At 41.5% G+C, this 23915-nt stretch overlaps 3 protein-coding genes across 3 annotated transcripts; all 3 read left to right on the plus strand.

Moving 5' to 3' along the window:
- The first annotated feature begins 425 nt into the window (after nt 1-425).
- ndufa9a (NADH:ubiquinone oxidoreductase subunit A9a) lies at nt 426-5803 on the plus strand. The gene is made up of 11 exons (XM_080504355.1): nt 426-504; nt 2042-2215; nt 2511-2608; nt 2737-2828; nt 2944-3085; nt 3179-3281; nt 3372-3442; nt 4432-4508; nt 5130-5225; nt 5397-5463; nt 5556-5803. The coding sequence occupies exons 1-11, from the start codon at nt 450-452 to the stop codon at nt 5724-5726; spliced, it is 1146 nt and encodes a 381-aa protein (XP_080360481.1). The 5' UTR covers nt 426-449; the 3' UTR covers nt 5727-5803.
- Nucleotides 5804-8909: 3106 nt separating this feature from the next.
- LOC308136443 (putative polypeptide N-acetylgalactosaminyltransferase 8) lies at nt 8910-20097 on the plus strand (the record flags this gene model as incomplete). Its single annotated transcript, XM_080504780.1, has 10 exons — nt 8910-9148; nt 15518-15684; nt 16881-17067; nt 18153-18350; nt 18463-18577; nt 19036-19221; nt 19334-19471; nt 19551-19643; nt 19730-19900; nt 19978-20097. The coding sequence occupies 10 exons, from the start codon at nt 8910-8912 to the stop codon at nt 20095-20097; spliced, it is 1614 nt and encodes a 537-aa protein (XP_080360906.1).
- Nucleotides 20098-21930: 1833 nt separating this feature from the next.
- Nucleotides 21931-23888, plus strand: ribc2 (RIB43A domain with coiled-coils 2; the record flags this gene model as incomplete). Its single annotated transcript, XM_080504781.1, has 6 exons — nt 21931-22047; nt 22452-22533; nt 22690-23010; nt 23094-23212; nt 23293-23726; nt 23822-23888. 6 exons carry the CDS (start codon nt 21931-21933, stop codon nt 23886-23888), a joined length of 1140 nt encoding a protein of 379 aa, XP_080360907.1.
- Between the last annotated feature and the right edge of the window lie 27 nt (nt 23889-23915).

Genomic DNA, 23915 nt, shown 5'->3' on the forward strand with positions numbered 1-23915 from the left:
CATTTTTTGCTATTGAAAACTTTCGGTATAGCATTATTGGAGGTTTGATTAGAATAAAAAAAAGCATGTATATCCTGTGACTGAGGGCGAGCAAAGCAATCAAAACTATCGACAGACTCATCTTCATCCGTCTCATTCATAACTTGTTGTTCAGTTCTGCTGCTGAACTGCTTCCTCTGTAATCAGTTCTATCCCGAGTAGACTCTGCTCTCCATTCCACACTTCTTCCAGTTTGCCTACACTCACCTGCACCTGTATCACAATTTGAAAATAATAATAATAATAATAATATGTAATATTTGATATGGAAAACACATTTTCGCTTAACCAATTAAAATATTTTTAATGGCAATATAACGTGTCCATCATAAAAGTTTTCGCCTGTCACATGACCAATGACGTACTGGCTCCTGAGTGTTCTGGCCCGAACGGCTGCCGTAGTTGGAAAGATGGCGGCCGTAGCATTGGCTAGCCGTCCTGTGAGTGTCCTTCCAAAGATTGCAAGTAAGTAATGACACTTCCATGGAAAGAAGGTACATAACAACACGTATTACGTGTTGCGGAGCATATTGTTGTGCACGTGTCGTCGCAACATGTGTGGATTATACACTCGGATTGAGTGACCTTGCTAACAGTTTCGGCTAATAACCTGCTAGCAAGGGCTTCAGTTCGCTCTGAGCTACTATAAACACTCAAAATAAATAGATCTACTAAAATATTAAATGCGAACAAACATCGTCTTGTTTTATAAAGGCCAATCTGTTGACTGCTCCTTTTGCACTGTTTAGTCGTGATTGTGAAAAATGCAGCAACGTCAGAAACCAATGAGTTAAAACTAGTCTCTAATCATAACTATTAGAATAACACGCTTTTTTATTAACAACTATGGATTCAGTATTCCCCTGTGCAGCGTGACTGAGCATGCACGATTATTGCAAGTTGTTTACTGGGTAAACTACGGTGGCCCAAAAGGGGAAACAGCAAAACGCAAATGACATCACAACAGCAGGTTACAATATAGAGAAATAACACATAATTTCTCTTTTTTTGTACGTGTACTAATTTATCAATAGGTTACTGGAACAATCCACCTTTGTAACATAATATTACTACCGATTGATTTCCTATCCTTACCTTGTTTACAGTTGGTTTTACACTCAACTGTGACTGAAAAGCTCCTTCAGTCATCGATTTATTCTGGGATTAATCTAGACATTTTAAACATAATTTAAAAGTGTATGGAATTACGAAAATATGGCTACCTTCATGTTTGGACTTGCACAAAAAAAACACTCAATTCAGGTACACAATGTGAAAAATTTTCAATATAGCCCTTTTTAAGTAAGGGACCACGTGCTTCTTTTTTCTTAAATTTCAAAATGTAAGTTGGTGGTGTTCAAATACAGAGTTGTACATCTTAAGTTGGTTTTTTTTAGCTGTTTGAGCATTTCAATTTGCAACATCTGTTTAATAGCGAGCCACATCAAAATACTAAAACTAAACACTATCATCGTTTTTGGCTGCAAGAATTAAGTCTATCAATAAGGGAATTGTTATTTTCACGTTAATATTTTCATGATTGATTATTACACCTGGACAGATCACGCATCCATCACATGGCACAAGCTGGGAACACATGCGAGAGAAAATCAAGTCTCAGTTTGCATGCATGAAGATTAATTTTGTTTTGCTCATTAGGCTTTTAGGGTAAAGTTGTCAGGAAAGAAAGAAAGACTGTTTTCAGCTTTGACTCCGGTAAACATTTTTGGCAAACGTTTGTTAAAACATCAGACCGGTTCATATCGGAGGCCGTGAAAGTGAGGAAACACGTTTTTGATATTCAGGGCTTTCGTATCACACTGACGTCCAATAACCATCATCAGTTTGTACTGTGATATGCGTGTGTTTTGCTTCTTAAGGAGATTCCACACTTTATTTCATAAACAAAATGCAGTATTTTCGATTCTTCCTGCATATTTCAAAAAATAGATTTTTCTTATGGGAGACAATGATGCAGACTGTGTCTCTCGCCTTCTGTCAGGCACTTGCTCCCCAGCTGTATTGTCGGCTGTCTCGGTCACCACAGTCCAGCGGAGGACGCAGCACCATGCTGTCATTTCTAAAGGGAAAGGAGGACGCTCCTCATCAAGCGGGATCGCGGCCACAGTGTTCGGCGCCACTGGTTTCCTGGGTCGATATGTGGTCAACAGGCTGGGTGAGTTTAAAAAGAATTCCCGCATTGCTGTTTATTTACTGTTGTCTTTATTAGCAAATCGTACCTGCCCTGTGATTATGATGTAGTCGTGGAATTTTGTATTCATGGCAATTCCTATGTTGTTTTTTTTATATTTCTCACTTGAAAAAAATCAGTTTGCAAAAACCCAAAATTTATCAGGTTTTGTAGTTATCTAAATAAGCGAGAAAATAGTGGTTGTCAAGATTATCTCTGTGGATATGCTTGTAAATTTACTGGGAAGTTACAGATGTGTATATTTTCTGATGTTGTGCAGGGCGAATGGGCTCACAGGTTGTAATCCCTCACCGCTGCGATCAGTACGACTTGATGTACTTCCGGCCCATGGGTGATCTTGGACAAATCATTTTCATGGTTGGACACATTTCTACACGTTCACTGAATCTGACAACATTTCTAAAACTGTGAAATATTTAAATTAAAAATATTGGAAATAAAATGTAATACTTGCATTTAGATGACAGGTTTCTTACATGTTTTAGGAGTGGGATGCAAGGAACAAAGAGTCCATCAAACGGGCTCTGGAGCACTCGAATGTGGTCATCAACCTGGTGGGCAGAGAGTGGGAGACAAGGTATGCTTCCTTTGTAGCGGGAAAACTATATTCTGTCATTAACGAGAAGCTAACTTTGGATTTCAAGCAGACTTTGTGGATCCGTGGTAGAAGTTTCTTCTCCTCTTTTGTGAAGGAACTACCAGTTCGAGGACGTCTTTGTGAGCATCCCTCAGCAGATCGCCAAGGCAGCCAGAGAGGCCGGCATCACGAAATTCGTCCACATGTCTCATCTTAACGCGGACATACGCAGTCCATCCAAATATCTGAGGAACAAGGTAGAGGGCTTTATCTACCCCCCCTCACATCTTCCACTTAGACTGACGTAGATTGATACGGGTTAAATATAGCTCTGTGTTGCTTTGTGTCAGGCGGTAGGAGAGACTGCAGTGAGGGACGAGTTTCCCGATGCCATCATCATGAAGCCCTCGGAGGTGTTTGGCAGGGAGGACAGATTCTTCAACTACTACGCAAGTGAGTTGGTTTTGTTTTGTTTTTCCTGTAAAATGATGGTCCTCCTTCAAGTCAGTAGTGCCATGTCTCAATAGCGTTATTCTTTTTCAGACATGCGCTGGTTCGGAAATTCCATCCCGCTCATTTCCCTGGGGAAGAAGACCGTAAAGCAACCCGTTTATGTAAGTGATTTTAATAGCAAAGCAGCTCCTGCAATTCATAATGATACTATAAAGCAGTACTTCTGTTTGCGAGGCAGCTTATTGCTGAATTATCTTCAATTTTAACTGACAAGTCACTCCTAAGCATCTCAACTGGGTGGCTGTTCAGTGTTAACCTGTGTTTAATCTGTGGCGTGGTTTTATGGTGCAGATGTGAGGAAAAAACTAACTTATAGTCACATTTCAGCTCATATCTTCTCTACAATCACTTTGGAATCGGACTAAAGGATGTGGAGAACTTTTGTAAAGTAAATCCTTCACTGATAAACCCTGTTAGAATATGGTTATAAAGTAAACCATTTTTCTAATGCTGCCACATTTGCCATCAACGCACTACTAAGTGATTGCAAATATATAATTATGGAAGCTTTCATGAGAACAGAAGTGTTGTGATCGCGTTCTGTCTCAACTGTTAGCTTCTCTGATTAATTGTAGTTAATGACTTGTTTTATCGCTTTAATAAACAGATTGTTTTGATGGTATTTTTATTATCATTATTTATTTTATATCAAGCTCAGAGCTCACTATGAGACACAGTGGATTCACCACGCCTTAAAGGCCGGTCCGTGAAAATATTGTCTGACATTAAGTAAGTAATTAAGTAAGTACATTGTATTTGTATAGCGCTTTTCCCAAACACAGAGTCACAAAGTGCTTCACAGTAAAAACAGATGAGGAAACGTATTAAAAAGCCAAGTTAATGACGTTATTAAACCGGTCCGTGGCGCAAAAAAGGTTGGGGGGCTGCAGCTGTGGAGTGTTCAGAGAGGAGGCCAAACAGGTTGGACGATACTGAGAGCTTTTGCCATACTTTATTTTACTGTAAGGGATTTGGTTTTTTTTGTTTTTTTCTATTGGGTGTGTCCAGTCATCGCCTACTTTAACAAGCAGATTCCTTGCTTCATTTTGATTCACCAAGTTACAATCACTGTGTTTTTTTCGTGTCTCAGGTGGTGGATGTGGCCCAAGCCATCATCAACGCTGTCAAAGACCCAGACGCTAACGGGAAGACCTTCGCACTCGTCGGGTAGGAAGTCACGTCAACAAAAAACAAAAAAACACTTTAATCTTGATTTTTTTTTTTAAAGAGTTGGAACTAATTCTGAAAACTTTATGGAGCAGATTTAGTGGTTTGGTTTTACAGTAAATGCACGTTTTCTTCTCGAAACCAGTTTTACATTTCAACAGCAAGGACAACGTATATCCTGGGTGGGACACCATGCGAACTGTACATAATACTAAAAAAAAAGGTTTTGTTTATCAAAAGTGAGGGTGTGAAAACAAACATTTTTCCTCCACGACTCCTTTTACACCTATTTTTCTGCATTTGTCACTGAACTAATGTTAAAAAAGAATCTATATGCATTTAAAGGCGACACTAAAATACATTGAACAGCTTCCAATACATTTCAAATTTTAAAAATCTAATTCTTTGTTACGACAAACAAAAGGCTACATAAGTATAAGGATGTTATGGTTTCCAATTATTTTCTTTTCTTACATCAGTACCATTTTTGTAAGAAAACTATTAAAAGCAGCTTGATCAGAATTTTGTGTCTTTATTTTACAGCCTTATAAAGTGACGAATTCTCCTAAAAGACTCTTTGAATGTCTTGTCTTTTTTGTTGTTGTTGTTTTTTTGGTCTAGTCCCAACCGTTACCTCCTCCACGACCTGGTGGAATACATCTACGCCGTGGCGCACAGACAGTTTGTGCCGTACCCGCTGCCTCGCCCCTTCTACCAGTAAGAGTCCAGCGACCGCCGCTCAGCCTTTTTTACACGTCGACTGCTTGATGAGACACTTTTCTGTTTACTTGGCGCTGACATTTGTCGAAGCTCTTGCTGTTGATGTGCACACCGGACGTGATTAAAACAGGCTTCCGACGTCTAACACCGTCTCCGCTTCTTCTTCAGGCTGGCTGCCCAGATTTTCGCAATGAACCCGTTCGAGCCTTGGACGACCCCGGACAAAGTGGACAGGGTAAAATAAGCCAAATATTTACATGGAAACTCATCGACCCACCATCCCTTTTGTTTGTACTTTAAAAAAAACAAACTGCTTCTCTTTTCCAGTTTCACGCAACGGATATGAAGTACCCGGGACTTCCCGGCCTGGAGGATCTCGGCATCACTCCAGCCACCGTAGAACAGAAAGCAATCGAGATTCTGCGCCGCCACCGCGGCTTCCGTTACCTGGAGGCGGAGCTGGACGAGACCAAGCCAGCCAAAACCGTCAACTACTAAAAGTACACCATGAGAAATCCACTTTGGAGGCTTTGTCTTTCACCCTATTCTGTACATAAAGAATTGTCCTAAGATTATGTTTTTGTCTCGACTGTTTTTTGTTTTTTTAAACAGTAATTGAGTGCTGATAATGAGCACAATGCTGAGACATGACACACTGCTTCACATGTGTACTCTGTGACATTGGAGTTGCGCTGCCTCACAAGACCACAGGTGGCAGTAGTGAGTCACTATCATACAGTTTCTTATTCTTTCTTTACTTCAGGGGCCACATAAGGTGCAATTTGATCTCAAGTGGGCCAGACCAATAAATGATAGGACTATAATCCAAGGGAGCAGCCATGACGAGAGCAGCTGGCTGCAGAATCCATGGCAATGAGTCGTTTCGGGTGTGGATTTGTTGTTGCAGATCTAACTGAATGTGTCGCCATGCCAGTGGACGGCGCATGTGACAGCTGCATTTCTAGTTTATTCCTGATTTTCTATTGTAATCTTGCTCAGTAATCCATTACTACCCTGGTTACATGCTTCAAATAAAAAATAAAAAAATTTATATCATGGATTTTCCATTCAATTATATCCAAACTTAACCTTGTGGCTGGAGTGCATCCCAGCTGTCAGGGTCAAGGTCAATGTTGTCAGACCTTTGATTGTCCAGGTCTGAGCTCCTGTCTTGTTCAAATCGTAGTGTCAGAATTAAGAATAAACAACATGCACGCAAAAAAAAAGAATAAACAACATGGTGGCATGAATTTTCCCAGCTTGAATCAGCAGTCCATACTGGTAGTGGAATATGGGGGGATAATTTGATGGCATATTTGCAGCAATTAATTTGAATTTAAAAACGAAAATCTATATTGATACATTACATTGTGAGTGGCTCTGCTGTGTGTGTATGTTCCTGTGTGGGGCCCTCAGTGGAAGAAAAAAAAAATCAGTATACCTATAAGTATCAGTACTTAGCCTTTTCTGGATAAATGATATAATTATCTCATGATTATGAGAAAAAAATTAATTATAAAAAAATATTTTTAAAAATTCAGCTGTTTTTGTGCATTTATGAGATAATTATAGGCTTTGTTTTTCAGCATTAATGGGACATTGGTGTGTGTGTTATTCTAAGCAGAAGCTCTGCAAGACCGTTGGAGGAAATGGGCAGCTTTCAAGTTTAATCCAGTTTTATTTCCATTTGGTTTGAGACATTGGGAGTTACTCTTGTGTTTAAATATGGTGGATGGTGTTGTTATTAGTTTGTCAACGTTTGCACAGTGTTGCCTCGACTGGCTTATAACTCCAAGCTGTTGTTACCAGACCAGATTTATTACTGAGCTTCATTACCCGTGAAAAAACACAAACATTCCAGTATATTCAATACTGCAAAATAATTTCCAACTAATAATTATAATGCTGCTATATGGACGTTTGAATGATTCAGATGTGAACATTACTTCATTGCTCACATCACTAATTACACAATGGTTCTTATCGTCATCACAGTAAAACAATAAAGCTGTCACAAATCAAAAGGAGGGTGGTTTTGCTTTAGTAACGTTGTACTTTGAAACAGTCAAAGTGGCAACAGCAGAGAATACCCTTGTTAATGCTACATACATATACTATTTACAGCTATCATACTGATCCAAACACTTTCCAACTATTGTTAGATTAAACGTGCCTGAGCAGCTCTATCTAGGAAGTGACGTGATTTTCAAGCAGGAACATAAAGTAACTGTGATTTACATTAATTACCAGCAATAAAAGAAGAACATGATTTTGATAGTTGAACAAATGACAGCATTCCATGTTTTGCTTTGCTCAGGATGTCACCATACAAGATGTTTGATTTTCTCTCCTCTAAACCAATGCATTGATATATTTGCAACTTCGCCAGCCACTTATTTCTGTTTTTTTATTGATTTAACAAATCAGAACAGAAGGAACTGTTAAAGGTTTCATGGTTATAAATGTTATCTTTTAGATAAGATGTCCAGTGTTGCAAGACACCAGTTCTAAACTGCTCATGAAGGAGAGCTGTTAGAAGGGCAAGACGGCATTTTTTTTTTTTTTAAACCACACACACACACAACATGAGGACATATATACGAAAAACCGGAGAAATTGGAATCTTTTTAGTCTCCATTTATGTTCTCGTCTACACAATGACCAGCTTGAGAGGAGGGAAATATGTTGATGACGAAGATGTGAGGAGTAAGCTGGATCGGCTTGAACAGAAAATTAACCACCTGGGTGAGTACCGGGTTGTTTCAAAGCAGAACTCGTCTGTGTGTGTGTGTGTGTGTGTGTGTGTGTGTGTGTGTGTGTGTGTGTGTGTGTGTGTGTGTGTGTGTGTGTGTGTGTGTGTGTGTGTGTGTGTGTGTGTGTGTGTGTGTGTGTGTGTGTGTGTGTGTGTGTGTGCGCAGAACGAACCGATTTTATTCCGACATTCCAAATGAAAGGCAAATGCACCTGTGAAGGTCACAAATATACTAGTTTGTTATTTCCCAAAAGTAATTACCTTTACTCTTAACAATCATTTAAGTTTTCAATAATAAATAAAGTATTATCTTTAATAAAGCATGATAGTCAGTGAGGGGAAAAAATTTTATGTCAACCCCTTGAATGTGGTCTTTTGTATATAAAGGTTTTGAATTACACAAAATTTTTATGATTATGCTCTTTATTATATATATGTATATGAGAAGATAACATTAGAAAGTAGAGTTCAGTGGTGGAACTATACAAGTTTAAACTCCCTCCTGTGGAAACACACAGAGAATCCACCTTACCTGATATTCTCAGAGTGTTTTTTTTGTTTGTTTGTTTTATCGCAGGGCCAAGGGTCTTGCTCAGGGACCCACGGTGTATGAACTTAAACCTGTAGATACTTCTGTGCCTTCTGTCAATCATTTCACTCTAACTCAAGCAAGTTTTTCAGAACGTGGGGAGGAAAAATACAGATATTTCTGTTCACATGTTGGGAATAGAACTAAAAATTCATCATAAAATGTAATATTTTAGCAGAAAAAGTAAGTTGGTAACTTGCCACCATAGTTTATCTTTCCGAGTTTCTCTAAACAAGCAGTGTAGATTGAGAGGTTGAATGTAAGTTTAAGAGACTAGCTTCTAAACTGATCAACACATCTGATCCTATTTTATTCTCCAACATGAACAAAAGCCGCTTTCATGAAGGTACAGAGTTGGAAGACTTCCCAGGAAATTGTTCCCAATGAGGTCAAAGAAGACGAGAAGGTCCTGATGCCAAAGCTATACCCTGACTCGCCGCTGTTTACCAGATGGGGCGACGGCCTTGAGGAAAAAGAGCAGGAGGAGGCCGAAGGCCTCTTTCAGATTTATGGCTACAATGTTTTCCTCAGTAACCGGTTACCCCTCGACAGAAAGCTGCAAGACACAAGAGATAGAAGGTGGGAGAAGAAGTGATTTTGGGGACTGAGGGGATTGTTTTGTCTTAAAAACCCACAGTCTTAAATGTTTCATGTTGTTGTCTCGTGTCCAATTGGTGCTAAATGAAACATGCACGCCTATATAATAACGGTTTGAGATCTGACACCATTTAGATGTCTGGCGAAGAAATATCCTGAAGACCTGCCGAGCATCGCCGTGATACTGATCTACGTAAATGAGGCTCTTTCTATCATTAAGCGGGCGATAAGAAGCATCATCACGCACACGCCGCAGCGCCTGCTGAAGGAAATCGTCCTGGTGGACGACTGCAGCACCTACAGTAAGTCCGACTGTGGTTCCACAACACCAAGACGTCTGTGTTTCGCATGTCGTCGTGTCGCACCTCAAATCACAATGACTTTATGTCATTTAGCCCTCGTTTACACGACAACGGATACGAGTGTATCCGCAGAACTTTCTTCACTTTTGAGGGGGGTCCGATGACACGACAACGGTGTGCGGATCCACTGTATCCGTTGTCGTGTAAACGGAGACTTAGTCTAACAGATTCTCCAAAACGATACCCCTCTGCAGTGTTCAATCTATATATCAAAGAAGGAGCACTGGTCTTAATGTGTGATGACAAAAAGATACTTTAGTAAAATACTGCTATTCTATTGAAGTTGGACTAACAATGGATTATATTGAATGAGAAAACCCACATGAAAAACTGTAGAACATAATTAATTCATTCACAGCACATCTGACTGTGGACAACGTTTTCAGACGACCTGAATACACAATTAGAAGACTACATAGATCAGATACACAAAGAGAGACCTGGACTCATAAAGAAAATTCGCCACAAGAAGCAAATGGGCTTGTCCCAGTCACGCAACTCCGGGTGGAAGGCGGCGACAGCTGACGTCGTGGCCATTTTAGACGCACATATTGAAGCCACTGTGGGATGGTGAGTCTCTGGATTAAATCACAACTTGTTTTACATTCTGTTTAAATCCTGTATTGGTTCAAAAAAAAAAGGTTCTCTCTCCCCTTCGTCCTGCAGGGCAGAACCTTTGCTGGCCAGAATCAAAGCTGACAGGACAGTGTTGGTCTCGCCTGTGTTTGATAATGTCCATTTTGATGACCTACACGTGGAAAGATATAGCCCATCTGCTCATGCCTTCGACTGGGCGTTGTGGTGCATGTATGAGAGATTCAGTCCCGCCTGGTCGAAGATGAACGACAAATCGCAGCCCGGGAAGTACGAGAGACGTGAGACGACATCAGTCGTTATAATACTGAACGTCAATCAAACTTTGACATTAAACAGAACCTACTAATTAATTTCTCTGAAGCTTTCTGAAAATCATATGTAGATGAATTGTCACCCTATTTTTTTATCTTTCTTAAATTTTAATTGCACACCTGGATTATTTTCAAAAACACTCTTGGCTAAAATGTTTAAGCAGGCTAAATCTGCTCAAATTTACATTTTTTTTAAAAAAGGAAAAAAGTGTTATATGAAGGACTGACAAACAACAAAGAAATAAACAGATACTGTCAAGTGTAACTAAAACCTGGGTGGAATAACCGCTGATAATAAATAAAGTCAGTTAGCAGTTCAAGCGCAAATTGATTAATTCCAATGGGTACAAGTCAGTCTACATTAGTGGAATTGCCTCTGTGTTATATTTCCCATCAAAACATGCTAAGCAGAAGTGTTGTGCTCTGGCAAGCAGGAGTCCCTCCATTATGGGAATCTTCGCGGCAGACAGACACTTTCTCGGCGGGATTGGCGGCCTGGACGGTGGGATGACGGTTTACGGAGGGGAAAACGTGGAACTGGGGATTCGGGTGAGTTCTCTAGCCACTTAGATGTCGCAGCTAGGTGGCTACGAGTTTACATATTCACTCGCAACAGTTTGGACTCCCACCTTTCAGGTGTGGCTGTGTGGAGGAAGCGTGGAGGTCGTGACGTGCTCCAAGATTGCTCACATTGAGAGGGCCCATAAACCATATGCACCCGACCTCAACATCGTCATGAGGAGAAACGCCTTGAGGGTTGCAGAAATGTGGTTGGATGACTATAAGAAAAACGTTTTAATCGCCTGGAACCTTCCTTTGAAGGTTGGTACACTTCTTTGCATGAGTTTAAAGTTCAAATTTAAACTTTGTAATATGCGGTTGACATCAACGCTTTAGGCTGTAAAGATGAGTAAGTTTAATCAAGTGGCAATATATTTATTTATTTCATTCTGGTGATTGATTGCAAAATAGTAACATCCCAAAAGTGATTGCATAATGCTTTTTTTGTTGTTGCTTTTTTGTCAGTTTAAGAAAAAAAAAAGCACCTCCCTAATGCAGTTTGAGTGGGAAGGAGGAATACAGGTTTTCCATCTTAACAGTATCAATTTCCTTGCTTCTTTTTTTATCAGAGGACAAGGAAAATAAAAAGACCGAATATTAAATTCAATATTCTCAGCAGCTAAGACACTTGTCCACTGTTGTTACATTTTTAAACCTGCCAATATGTTTACAAATCTGTGGCAGATACATAAGCCACAGTATAAGAATTATGATCATTACGGGCTTAAAAAGGTCAAAACCTAATGCATACATTTTGATTGTCCATTCGACATGCAGAACCATGGAATTGATATTGGTGATATTTCTGAGAAGAAGAAGCTCAAAGAAAAGTTGAACTGTAAACCTTTCCAGTGGTACGTTGACCAAGTCTATCCACATCTGGAAAAGTGGGATAACCTCTTGGGGTATGGTGTGGTAAGTTGAGAATTACAAACATTTTATCCGCACCAACTATTGCGATTAAGCTCTGACGAAGCGAACATCAAACTGTGATGTTGCAGCTGAGAAACAGCCTATTTATGGACTTGTGTGTGGACCAGGGAGCCATTCCAGGAAACATCCCCGTCCTCTACGGGTGCCACCGCCAGGCGCCACAGGTAATTAGCATTATATCAAAATGGTTAGAGATCAAATAATTCATGACTTATTTTTTCTTTCTTTCCCACAGCTCTGCTACTACAACACAGACGGTGAGATTTATGTGGGAGGGATTAAATCTCACAAATACAATAATAACCGCTGCCTGATTGATCCGGGTTCGGGAAGCAGCCCCACCCTGCAGGACTGCCAGGTGGCCAAGCTGAACTCGCTCAACATGCACTGGGACTTCAAACAAGTAAGGACCTTTATCATTTAGACCGCTTTATGTTCCGTTTCAGTATCCCAGAATCTCAAACATTCAAACTGCTCATCCCCATTCAACCTCTTCAGGGCGAAGCCATCAGAAACAGAGGTTCAGGCCGGTGCCTTGAGCTCGCTCAGGGAGAAGCTTCTGACTATGAGCTGATCATTCAGCGGTGCAGTGGACAGAGCTGGACGATAGAGCACCTAGTGACAAGTTGAGTTTAATTTTAATATGGGATTTGCAATGTTTCTAAGTGGAATCACTTTTTACGTTTTCCTTTATTTTGTTACACAATAAAGAATTTTTGTTTAAAAACAATCTATTCTTGTAAGATCTGAAAGTGGAACTTATCTAGAGATGGCTTCATTGATTATCTTTAAACCCACGCTTTTGTACAATAGTGGTTATTTTAGTTTGACACCACGTTTTCCAAAAGATAGACTCTATGGCTGTCTGGATCAATACATCATTTTTGAAGTCATTTTAAAAAAGAGGTTTCCAAACAGCAGAGTCTCCAGTACCTCAACTGTGAGAATTGGAAAAGATGATACAAGGCAATAACCTTATATCTTATTATTGTTTTATTGAATCTTTTGTCTGGGACTGGAAAAAGACTGACCATATTGTGTATGATAGTGAACCTTAAAAATGGCTTTCTGATTCAGTTCACTTGTCACGTTGCTGGCTGGCTGATTTTAAAGGACTATTAAACTGCCGCCAAAAATAATAATCTTTGTGCCCTGCAACCATGGCAGGTACAGGAATTGGTATCAAAGACATACTGCCAAGGTGAATTTGTCCAAACATACACCATCATACAACAGCTATAGGAAAGGCTTTTTAGACATTTCACTGTATTTTGCGCCACAAAGTTGCATTAAAACGATTTTTTAAAATTATACAAACGCAATATAGATCAAATTATGTTGATATTGCACTCATTTTCAGTAGAAATTGTTTCGGTTGTGAAAATATAGCCATTTACATCGCGTATACTCTTCACCACAACAAAGAAAAACTTTTAATAATAAATAAACAATGAATAAACCTTTACAGCCCTCTGGCATGAACGTGTCGGTCCAACACTGATCCAAATAATGAAGAAATAGATTAAAAACACAAGTTCGTGTGTCGGCCTCACCTGGATGTGTGCGCCCAGGTAGCGTGTGACGTCATCTCGCAGGTTAGTGATCCAGGTGTGCATAATGTGTGCTCAGACATCCCCACCATCCCTACTGCGAGGCCTCCCACGTGACCGAAGCGTTTAAAGACGCGTCCCTGAGCGCGCGAGCGGAGGTTCTCGCTACAGGCTGTGTCCGCGCGCGCGTCAGCATGAGAGCGGCGAGTTTGAAGCGGCCGCTCGCCACGCTGTTTGGCGTCGGGCTCGTGCTGTACGTGGGCTTTTTCCTCAAGGTTCGACAGGAGTATCAAGTGGACAAACAGAAGTATGGAGCGGAGACGTCACGAAGCGGCCGAAGGGTCTCGGATCTGGAGGAAAACCTCAACAAACTCTGTGAGTTTTATTCATTCATAGTCCTCTTTATACTCTCTCTCTCTATATATATATATATATATATATATCTTGTGTGATAATTAACTTGAAAGGGAGTAAATTAAGTGATTCTATCTATGATAGATTTGTGTATTTTTAATTAATCTTAATTAATCTAATAATTCCACACAGCCTGACCAGGGCCTGCCCGTGGCATATGAATTGTAGGCAAATGCTCTGGGCGCTGCTATCATTGGGGGGCGCCAACTGAGCCCCCAGGAGTAATTAAGATCAATAGATTAAAATGAAAAATAAGGAAACTTGTTTTAATTATAATATTCTTCATCAAATATAATTTACATCATTTATCCATGTTTCATAAGAATTCTAAATGGGCCCCAATTTCCTGCTCTCTGCTTGACCCCCGACGGGGCGCATCACAACACCGCTCCTTGTTACCTGCTCATTGTGGGCGGGAGTGACAACCAGTGATACAATTAAAAAGTTTATTTCGTGAAATATGTCCTATGGTAGGCTAGATAAGACCTCCGTGTACTTATTATTGAATTTATTGTGTACTTGGTAAGCTTACGCAGAGCTGACTCGATTCAAAGTGTTTATTTTCCATCACCTGCTATGGGGAAAAGTGGAGAGTAGATTGAGGTCGGCGGTCAAAATAATGTAGGTATGCTTAGATATAACATTAATACATACAGAGAACCATATGATCCATTCAAATGTTTTGTGTCCTTATTTTTTCTGTGCCAGCCAGAAAGATGGATGAAGAGCCACCAGCTCCAATGAATGGCAGAGATGCCAACCTAGGAAAACAAAATACTATTCTAATTTATTGATGAATCATTTGTGTGATTTTCTTTTTTAAAGTAAAGGTTTATAAAGTAACTATTGCTTGTGTTCGGTCATTTCAATATTTTGACCTTCCAAAATAAAGTCATGTGGTAGAAGATTAGGTAACATCTGGTTTTCTCACTGCAGACAAGAAGCTATTTACAAAATCCGAAGCACATTCAGCAGAGCAAAATTATAATTTTAGCGTATTTTTAAGTACTGCTCCACTTGAAGCTACACCCCTTGTTATGTAGGCTTTTCCCCACATTTAAAGCATTCTTGGAGTTTATTTAGCTGACATAAATAGTTCTAAATATCACGGCAAAACCTGAGCGTTGCTATAGTGCGACTGTGTGAAACAAGGTGCTTCTTATAAGAATACGCATTGTCTTGTACTCATGTCTTACACATCTGTTTTTGTCATCCTTTACCTCTCACATCCGTGAAGCCAAAGTGGTGGAAACCTTCGAGAAAAAGCAGGATCGGATGCAGAAACTTCTGGAGGACGGAGACAAACAGAGAAATGCTGCTAGTGCCAAACAGCCAGAAGATAAGAAAGATAAGAAATTCCCCCTGAAGAAACTGTTGAAAGCCGCTAACTGGTTCTCAATATCCCCTCTGTTCAAAACGTGGGGATCGAACCTGTCGATGGACGACAAAACGGAAGCACATGCTTTGTTTTTAAAGTATGGCTACAATGTTTTTCTCAGCGATCGCATTCCTCTCGATCGCCCTCTCCCGGACACCAGACACGAGAGGTACATTTTTTATTTCACTCAAGAATCAACGCCGTCCTCGCACCTGAATCGCACACACTTTCTTTTTCCTACCTAGATGTCTGAACAAGAGTTACCCCAAGGAGCTCCCCAGTCTGGCAGTCATACTGATCTACCTGGACGAAGCCTTGTCTGTGCTCAAAAGAGCCCTGCGCAGCATCATCGACCGCACACCGCCAAACCTGCTGAAGGAGATTATAATGGTGGATGACAACAGCTCTAATGGTATATTGCTTCAGCGATGATTACCATGTGCAAACACACACACGCGTTCACCACAAATCTGTTCATTTGCATTGGGGGGTTGGAAATGTAGCCGATGGCACAAATTTCACAATCCATGTGTGGTTTACAGTGTTTATGACTTTCTTAGGTGGGGCTCCTCATTATTATTTGAGTTCAGCCAAGTTGACTTCATTTGTGTTTATATACCACATTACAACAATCAACTTTTAGATTGAGGCCCCCAGGGATAAAATATTAAAGTTCTATTAAACGGCTAGTGACTAGAGAGCCCCCAAGTGGTGAAGCATTGGAGTTCTTTTCAACAGGTAGTGAAAAGAGTGCACCTTTTAAGACTATTCTATTAATATACTTGTAAACAAATACAAGCAGATGCTTCCTTAAGTCCCATTTAGAAAATGAATGCGTTTCGGTGCTGATTTACTGGAAATGACAGGTATATCGGGTGTATTATCAAATACATCAAAGCATTTTAGAATGTTTAGAAAGAAACCCCGACAAAGAAGTGCAAAATAAGCTGCTCATTTTCATTAAGAAATATGAGCATATCTAAACATGTATGAACATTTACAAACCTGGAAACATTTTGAAAATTCTCAATTCCGTTTATGTGCATTTAAAGATGGCAATGGAGAAAGTTGAACCTGACCTGCAGCTTTTCAGCCAAATTTCTCTTTTCAACCTGTAAATTAGAAGAATTTTCTTTAAAAAAATATTTGGTTCAGGTTATTTCCAAAGCAAATTCAGTTGACCTCATTTAAAAACGCATACTTGTATGAAGGTGCTTCTGCCATGTTGCTCTTTATAAAGAAATGCAAATTAGTTCTTTTTACTTTAAAGTTATCTACAAAATTATGAAAACCAGATTTTAACCTAATATGTATAAGTTGGGTGGCATCATGTAGTTTTAGATGTTATTAGATGTTTACATTAACCAAATAAGTAATGGATTTTACAGAGAGCTGGTGGAGTTTGTGTTCTTGCAGCTCTTGAGCCATATAAGGCTTGTGGTTGTGCATTACCTTACTGCTGCAGTTGTAAAATGCCACAAACACCATTGGGCCCTAAATACTAGACGTCACCATTATCCCACTTCTATACACCTTCAAGTCGAACACGCCCATTGCTTACTATGAGTTATTCCCTAATCCATGTAATTATTTGCCTCTTTGATTCAGAGGACCTGAAGGAGAACCTGGATGCATTCATAAAGGCGCTCGAGCAAGAAAACCCCAGTGTCCATTTTGTCCGGGTGAGGCACACCGTGCAGTACGGTCTCGCCCACGCCCGAGCGTCGGGATGGCGAGCCGCTACCGCCGACGTGGTGGCCATCCTGGACGCACACATCGAAGTCCACAAGTTGTGGTAGGACTGAGACAAAAAAACTCCCAAGTGCACTCTTGTCTCAACTATACATAGACAGACAGATGGATGGACTATTCTAAAGTATATTAATCTCAAAATAAGATTTTTACACAATTTCCAGGTTTACTGCTGGCTGGGTTAAAACACTTTAACCAGGATTTATATATTGGGTTATTTTTGCTGAATCATTACAATCATCGCACGCGCATACGCATTGTGAAATGACCCCGTCTGCTTGCAACGCAATAGTCTGAGCAGTTCCTTTGAGAAAATAAGCACCTTGCGTAATGAGGGTGGATCTGAGGACAATCTTCAAATGTCTCGATTGGTTCATGAAGCTGTATTTCCCAAGCTGACTTGGGAAATATTAAGAAGCAGGCTGATCCTGTTGCAATTGTTTACTCAGTTTGTGTAAAAAAAAAAAAAAAAACCTTAAAAAGCATTGGGACTTATTTATCTAACTTGCCAGTGTCTAGGACAGCCTTTCACATTAGGCCTATATACAAGAGGGGTAAACGTTGTAAATTATGTTGGGTTATTTTGCACTTTTAAAAAAAAAAAAAAAAGTTTTCAAATGTTTTGTTTGTATGACAGTGGTGCTTTGTCACTGAAAATGCAACTAATTTTTTTGGTTTTTGGTTTTTTGTTCTTTTTTTGAAAACTGCACCCAAACTGGGAAGTGGAAACTGTGAAAAAACATTTCTGAAACGGAGTCCCCCGTAATGGCACTCTGTAATCACCATTAATGTTTGCTGCAGAGAACATGCGCTTTAATATATGCGTGATTTCTTTAAAAAAAAAAAAAACTAAACAGTGCCCACTGGTGGCCGTGCAAGCTAAGTACTTACATTTCAGTGTTTGAGGTGTCCCTGTAAAGTGTAAACAGACATCGTTTTCAAAACTTTGCAGTGCAAACTAAAATGTAAAATCAATGCTTTTTCACTCCGTTTGATGCCTCCTTAATGTCAAAACTCATTATCTCAGTCTTGTTGCACGGTCTTAATTTTATGAGGCAAGTTTGACCTTTGTTGATTTCTAAACGGAAGTCGATCTGAACTAAACTGCGCGTCTCCGCCCACACACAGGGCCGAACCAATGCTGACACGGATCAAAGCGGACCGGACGGTGGTGGTGTCTCCCGTGTTTGACAGAGTCAACTTTGACGATCTCAAAGTCGTCAAATACTTTTCTGCATCTCATGCCTTCGACTGGGCCCTGTGGTGCATGTATGAGAGTTTTAGGCCAGAGTATTATCAGAAGAACGACGGTTCATTACCCGGGAAGTAAGTTGAACTGAAATCAAGACAGATTGCTGGACGTTCACGGCGGCTTGTGGGCATAGAGCACAGGGGGACAGTTTGTGTCTGTGGTCACGGTTATCGTCCTTCTCTTCAGGAGTCCGTCCGTCATGGGGATTCTAGTTGCCGACAGGGAGTTTCTTGGAGAAATTGGAGGCTTGGACGAAGGGATGAAGGTGTACGGCGGAGAAAATGTTGAGCTGGGAATTCGTGTGAGTGAAGTTCCAGTTTCAAACTACCAAAACTTGAGTGTTCACCAACACATTAATAGAATTAAAGGTGTCATATTATGTCAAATTCATAATCTAATGGTTTTTCAACAGTAATAATCATCCCCATACCTGGAATGACATCCCTGAAGTGAAAGTTTGTCCTCATTCTCCTTGGGGTGTTTCAATTTTTATAAAGTGTGTTCCAACGAGCAAATCAGAAATCAAACCCTTTATAGTGTCATCAAGGGTTTAGGCTGCTCTGCTCAGGCACATGACACCAAGAGAGGAAGTACTTCCCCCTCTACCCAAGATGGGCATGTGTGGGCGGAGCCAGTCCGGCTCACACAGACAGAGCAGATTCTAAATGCAGCTCCTATGATCCAATAGTCAAATGGCTGAAAAGCAAGGAAAAGTTGGATTTTTGGCCAATAAACTGAGTATACTTTCTGCTCTTGTAGGTATGGACATGTGGCGGCAGCATTGAAATAGTCCCCTGCTCCAAGATCGCCCACATTGAGAGGAACCACAAGCCGTACATGCCGGATCTGAGCGGTGCCATGAAGAGAAACGCCCTGAGGGTTGCAGAAGTCTGGATGGATGAATACAAGCACAACATCAATTTGGCTTGGAACATACCCTTTGAGGTAAAGAAGTCAGGGGCTGCAGCAAGCAGCTCTTTGAGGAACACTTCATATACTCAGGCATTCAAGGAATACGTTTAATCAACCCACGTTGACCTTTTGGCCGCCTCTGCAGAATCATGGAATTGATATTGGAGACGTTTCGGAAAGGAAGAGACTTCGAGAACAACTGAAATGTAAACCTTTCAAATGGTACCTCGAGAACATCTACCCTCAACTGGATCCCTGGGACAACATACTGGCCTTTGGAGGAGTGAGTTTTCCTTTATTGTTTAAGCATATTTGACAAAGCGGAACATGCCCATGTTTAACTCCACATTTGTCCCTGATAGATGAAGAATCTTGAGTCTAACCTGTGCATAGACCAAGGTCCAGTACCAGGAGACACACCGATTGCCTACGGCTGCCATTTCTATGGACCTCAGGTAAGTGAAGCAGCGCCCAAGAATCAAGTGTCATCTGCTGGCTTGTCTGCTCAGTTTAATTCAACCCCCCCCCCCCAAAAAAAAAGATGATATATTACAGGGCAAATGGTGAGTTCTACATCGGTGGTATCAAGTCCCACAAATACAATGACAATCGCTGCTTAGCTGATGTCGGCAAACGTAAATCCGAGCCCGGTCTGTACAACTGCAAAGAGGCCCAACAGAAAGGAATGGGAATACACTGGAACTTCACTCAGGTATCACAAGTACTATTAAGATGCTCCCATGAATCATTTAGAAATGTTCTTATGCCCTTTTGTTTTTCTTGTTGTAGGGAAAAGAAATAAGGAACAACAAAACGATGAGATGCCTGGAAATCGAACTGGGGACACTTTTAATCAAAGAATGCTCTGGCCAAAAATGGGAAGTCCAACACATAATCAAACCATTTTAAATATATTTGTGTGTGTGCGTGCGCGTGCGCGTGCGCGTGTGCGTGCGCGTGTGCGTGTGCGTGCGCGTGTGCGTGTGCGTGTGTGTGTGTGTGTGTGTGTGGCCCATGGCTGTGCATAAGTATGCTCATAGGCCAGTGAAGTTGATGGTGTAAAATATTGAAAGGATTGAGGAATCCACTATACATGGAATGCACACTCGTTGAATAAAATCGAGGCACTGCCTCCAGTAACTATTTATAAGGGAAAGCTTTGCATAGCTTCCGTTCTCCTTCTGCAGCGGTTTGCTTAAATGTATTATGGCCAGCTTGTGATCCATGCAAAAAAAAAACATCTTTTGTTGATCAATGTGATCTATTTTTCAAATGCTTTTCAGTTAAGAGGAAAAACAACAAAGCAAAATAAAAGAATCTTTTAAAAATTACAATTTTGGCTCATCAGCTTCTATACATTGCTCAGCTTAAACTGTCCCTCTGCTCTACCTGTGCAACTCACAACTATTTTGTAAGTGGTTTTTGTACTTGGCACTCCCAAGTTTCAATTTTCACAGGGAATTACCCTTTTTGGATACCTTTTGTTTTAAACAAAATCTTTTTTTTTTTTTTTTTTAACTGGAACTTGAGAATCTGCATTTAGGTCCATCCACGACTTGTGACAGTAGGGCATGCCCATCCATATATACACACACACACACACGCACTCTTTGCACTTGGATGTGATACTCGGCAGTTCCTCTTAATCTTCCTTCCCTATGTCCTCTGCATCGTTGGTTGGTGCATATGTGACAATGTTTCTCAGTATGATCCTTTTGTGCCCAGTCCTGAAGCATGCCATGATAATCCAAGATGCTGCTTGTTTAGATGGCATAATCCCGATTCCCAACTACTTGTGTGTGTGCTGCCGTTGCCCCAGTGTGTCCGGAGTACAGGAACGTCTCCCCTGAATTGAGCCTAGTCCCTCCAGAGGCCAAGAATCTCCAGGCCACAGTTAATCTCTTTACTACTTCCTTTCATTGTCCTCACATTTCGGGTACCAGTCTTGGTCAGCCTTCTGGTTAGAGGAGCGATGGCTCTCCCCAACTTTCCCACAGGCTTTTGCCAAGAGATGTCGAGTCTGCTGTGGTCGCAGGTCCTTCACCAGGAGTCCCGTCTTTACTTCATTCTATGCTCATTCGTGTGTTTGCAATCCGTTGAATCCCTCTAGCCAGTGATTGGCGCACCAGACTTCACCAGAGCCCGGTCGGTCAACTTTACCTGCTTCCATCCCCCAACGATGTGGACGTAGGGTTGGATTTTAGAGAGCAGAATACCAGAGGATTTAATATTAATCTTTCCTTAACCCTGTGATGTCATCCATGGGGTTAAGGTAGAGTAGAGGGACTATCAGCACATACACTAAGTCCTGACTGCATTCTATACATTTGTTCAAGAACTGCATTTTCTAGTTGATATGTACATATGTTTGATTCACTTCATTTTACTTAACTTATGTTGAGAAACTTTTACCTAAGTTACTTCACCTACGTTTGTTTTTCCAAAAAAGCCTTTGTGAAGATTGAATAACGGAATGTACATTTATTACTTAAAAAAGACTTGTCTCGTATACAGATCACGTGACTTCCGGTGTTGTGAGAGAAATGGCGGCGTTCGTTGTCCTTTAAAAGGCTTTCTTTCAAGGCTTGAAAACTAACCAATCCGAGTCCTCAAAATCGTTTGCCGGAAAAGGCCGACATTTTCCGAAAGCTTCCGAAGCACTGCGGTTTCCTGGCAACGGCTGTATTTGATAGTGGTTTGCCTCGTCCGTCTCGAACCATAGCTCTCCCCCTGCGAGTCAAAATGTTTAATGTGGAGTTATTGTCGGACCGCCTCGCGAGAGCGAAACTGGAGAGCAGACGAAACCGAGAGGCTGAAAGACGAGCGAGGATTTTTGACGACAAACTCAGGACGACTGGGGTAAGTTTTCAAATCGTCCCGTTCTGAATAGATTCATAACTAAACTCCGGATGACTTGTTTTCAATCGCTTTACTTTCTTTCCTGGATAAAACGATCTGAATATACCATTTAAAGAGATTCACCCTGTGTCCACGTTGAGTCATATTAAATGTGATAAATCATGTCATTACTGAATTTAGACCTAAGCTGATTGAAATTTTTTTTAAATATATTTAATCCAATAATAATCCCAATTTGCAATGCCAAAAAGGATTGCACAAAAACTTACTATTTTGTAAAGTTATTAAAATATATAGTATGTACTAACTGTAAATGTAACTAACTCAAAGTTAATAGGTATTGATCTTAATATTTCTGAAGAAAGACATTTATTTTTAAACTGCAAAGTGTACTTGTTGCACAGGTTGACAAGGAGGCGCTCGATGCGCAAGTATTGGAGAAAAAGAAACGAGAGGAGGAAGCAAAGGAGGAGGAAAAGACTTGCGGTGAGTGGCTTAAATGTTTCACCTGACTGAGAAACCTTCATAATAAAAGTGGCATCATTGTTGTACTCTGATGTACAGTGTAAGAAGACTGTGGGTTGAAGTGTCACCGCTATCTTTCACGTGTCGGGCCTGTTTTTTTTTTTTCCCCCCCTCCAGATGCTGAAATGCTCCACAATGCGACAACAGCATGCATTCTCCACAACCGCCGGGAGAGAGAGAAGCGTGCAGTCGAGAAGGAAATTGCCACGTTCAGGCAGCAGCAGCAGCGGCCTTGGCAGGGGCGGGAGTTTGACCTGAACGACCCCGACCTCTGTAAGAAGACGAACCAAGACGACGCCCAGATGATCCTGCCCGGCCTGGTGGGCGAGGACCCCGAGAGCAAGAGTCGACAGCTGAGGCAGAAGCAGCAGCTCAGGGACTGGCTCATCCAGCAGCAGACGGAGCGAGACGCAGAAAGGCGCCGGCAGACGCTGGAAGGTGGAAGATGGTCGCCCGTCGCTCCTCGGTTCGGTTGAAAGCAACGCAAGCTCACGCGTTTCGTGTTTCCGCTGCGTTTTCAGATCAGCTCTACGACGAAAGCGAAGAAAAAATCAAGAGCGAAACCCTGCGACTCCGACATCTGGAGATGGAAAGGAGAAAAGCGGCGGCCGTTGCGACAAAAGACTACAACCTGGCCCAGGTACGTCTGGGCGGAGGGTAAACGTCCAAATGCTATTTGTTATGCGTCGCGGTGGTTCACTCTCTGGCTCTGCACGAAAGATCGAAGAAAAGCGGCGCCACGAACGTGAAAGCGACGACCAAAATGGCCACGCGCCAGGACGGGAGGTTGGAGCAGCGACTGCAGCGTGCGCCGGGCCGCCCGGCCTGTGTCGCCCCGTTGACACGAGGCCGACGCCCGAGAGCCCCGGGCGGGTCACTCGGTTCCAGGAACTTCAAATGGAAGAGCGGAGGGTAAAAATGAAGAGACATGCCAATCATTCGCGGTGCTACCGACCTGCTCACGAGCGGTTCGTGTGTTGTAACCAGAGGGCCGAGTCGGAGAGGAAGCAGGAGGAAGACCGCCACCACCGCGACGTGCAGGCCGCCGCCCGCACGGCTCTGCTCGCCGAGCGGCGGCAGGCGAGGCGGAGCAAGCAGCTGAGGAGAGATCTGGACAGCGCCAACGCCCAACTGGCCCAAACACACAAACAGCAGTTCGTAATACTTCCACAGCACACTTGTGTTTTTCCTCTTTCTCTGATTTCACCAGTTTATATGAAATCTGTTTAACATTTTTTTTATTTTTTAGGAACCCTGTCGTTGAAAAAGGAACAATCGATGAGAGCTTCTTCAAATTCAACACCTGCAGCAGATGATGGGCGACAGGTCAACACACACGACAG

This window comes from Blennius ocellaris (genome assembly GCF_963422515.1).
Source record: "Blennius ocellaris genome assembly, chromosome: 11".
Taxonomy (NCBI): Eukaryota; Metazoa; Chordata; class Actinopteri; order Blenniiformes; family Blenniidae; genus Blennius; species Blennius ocellaris.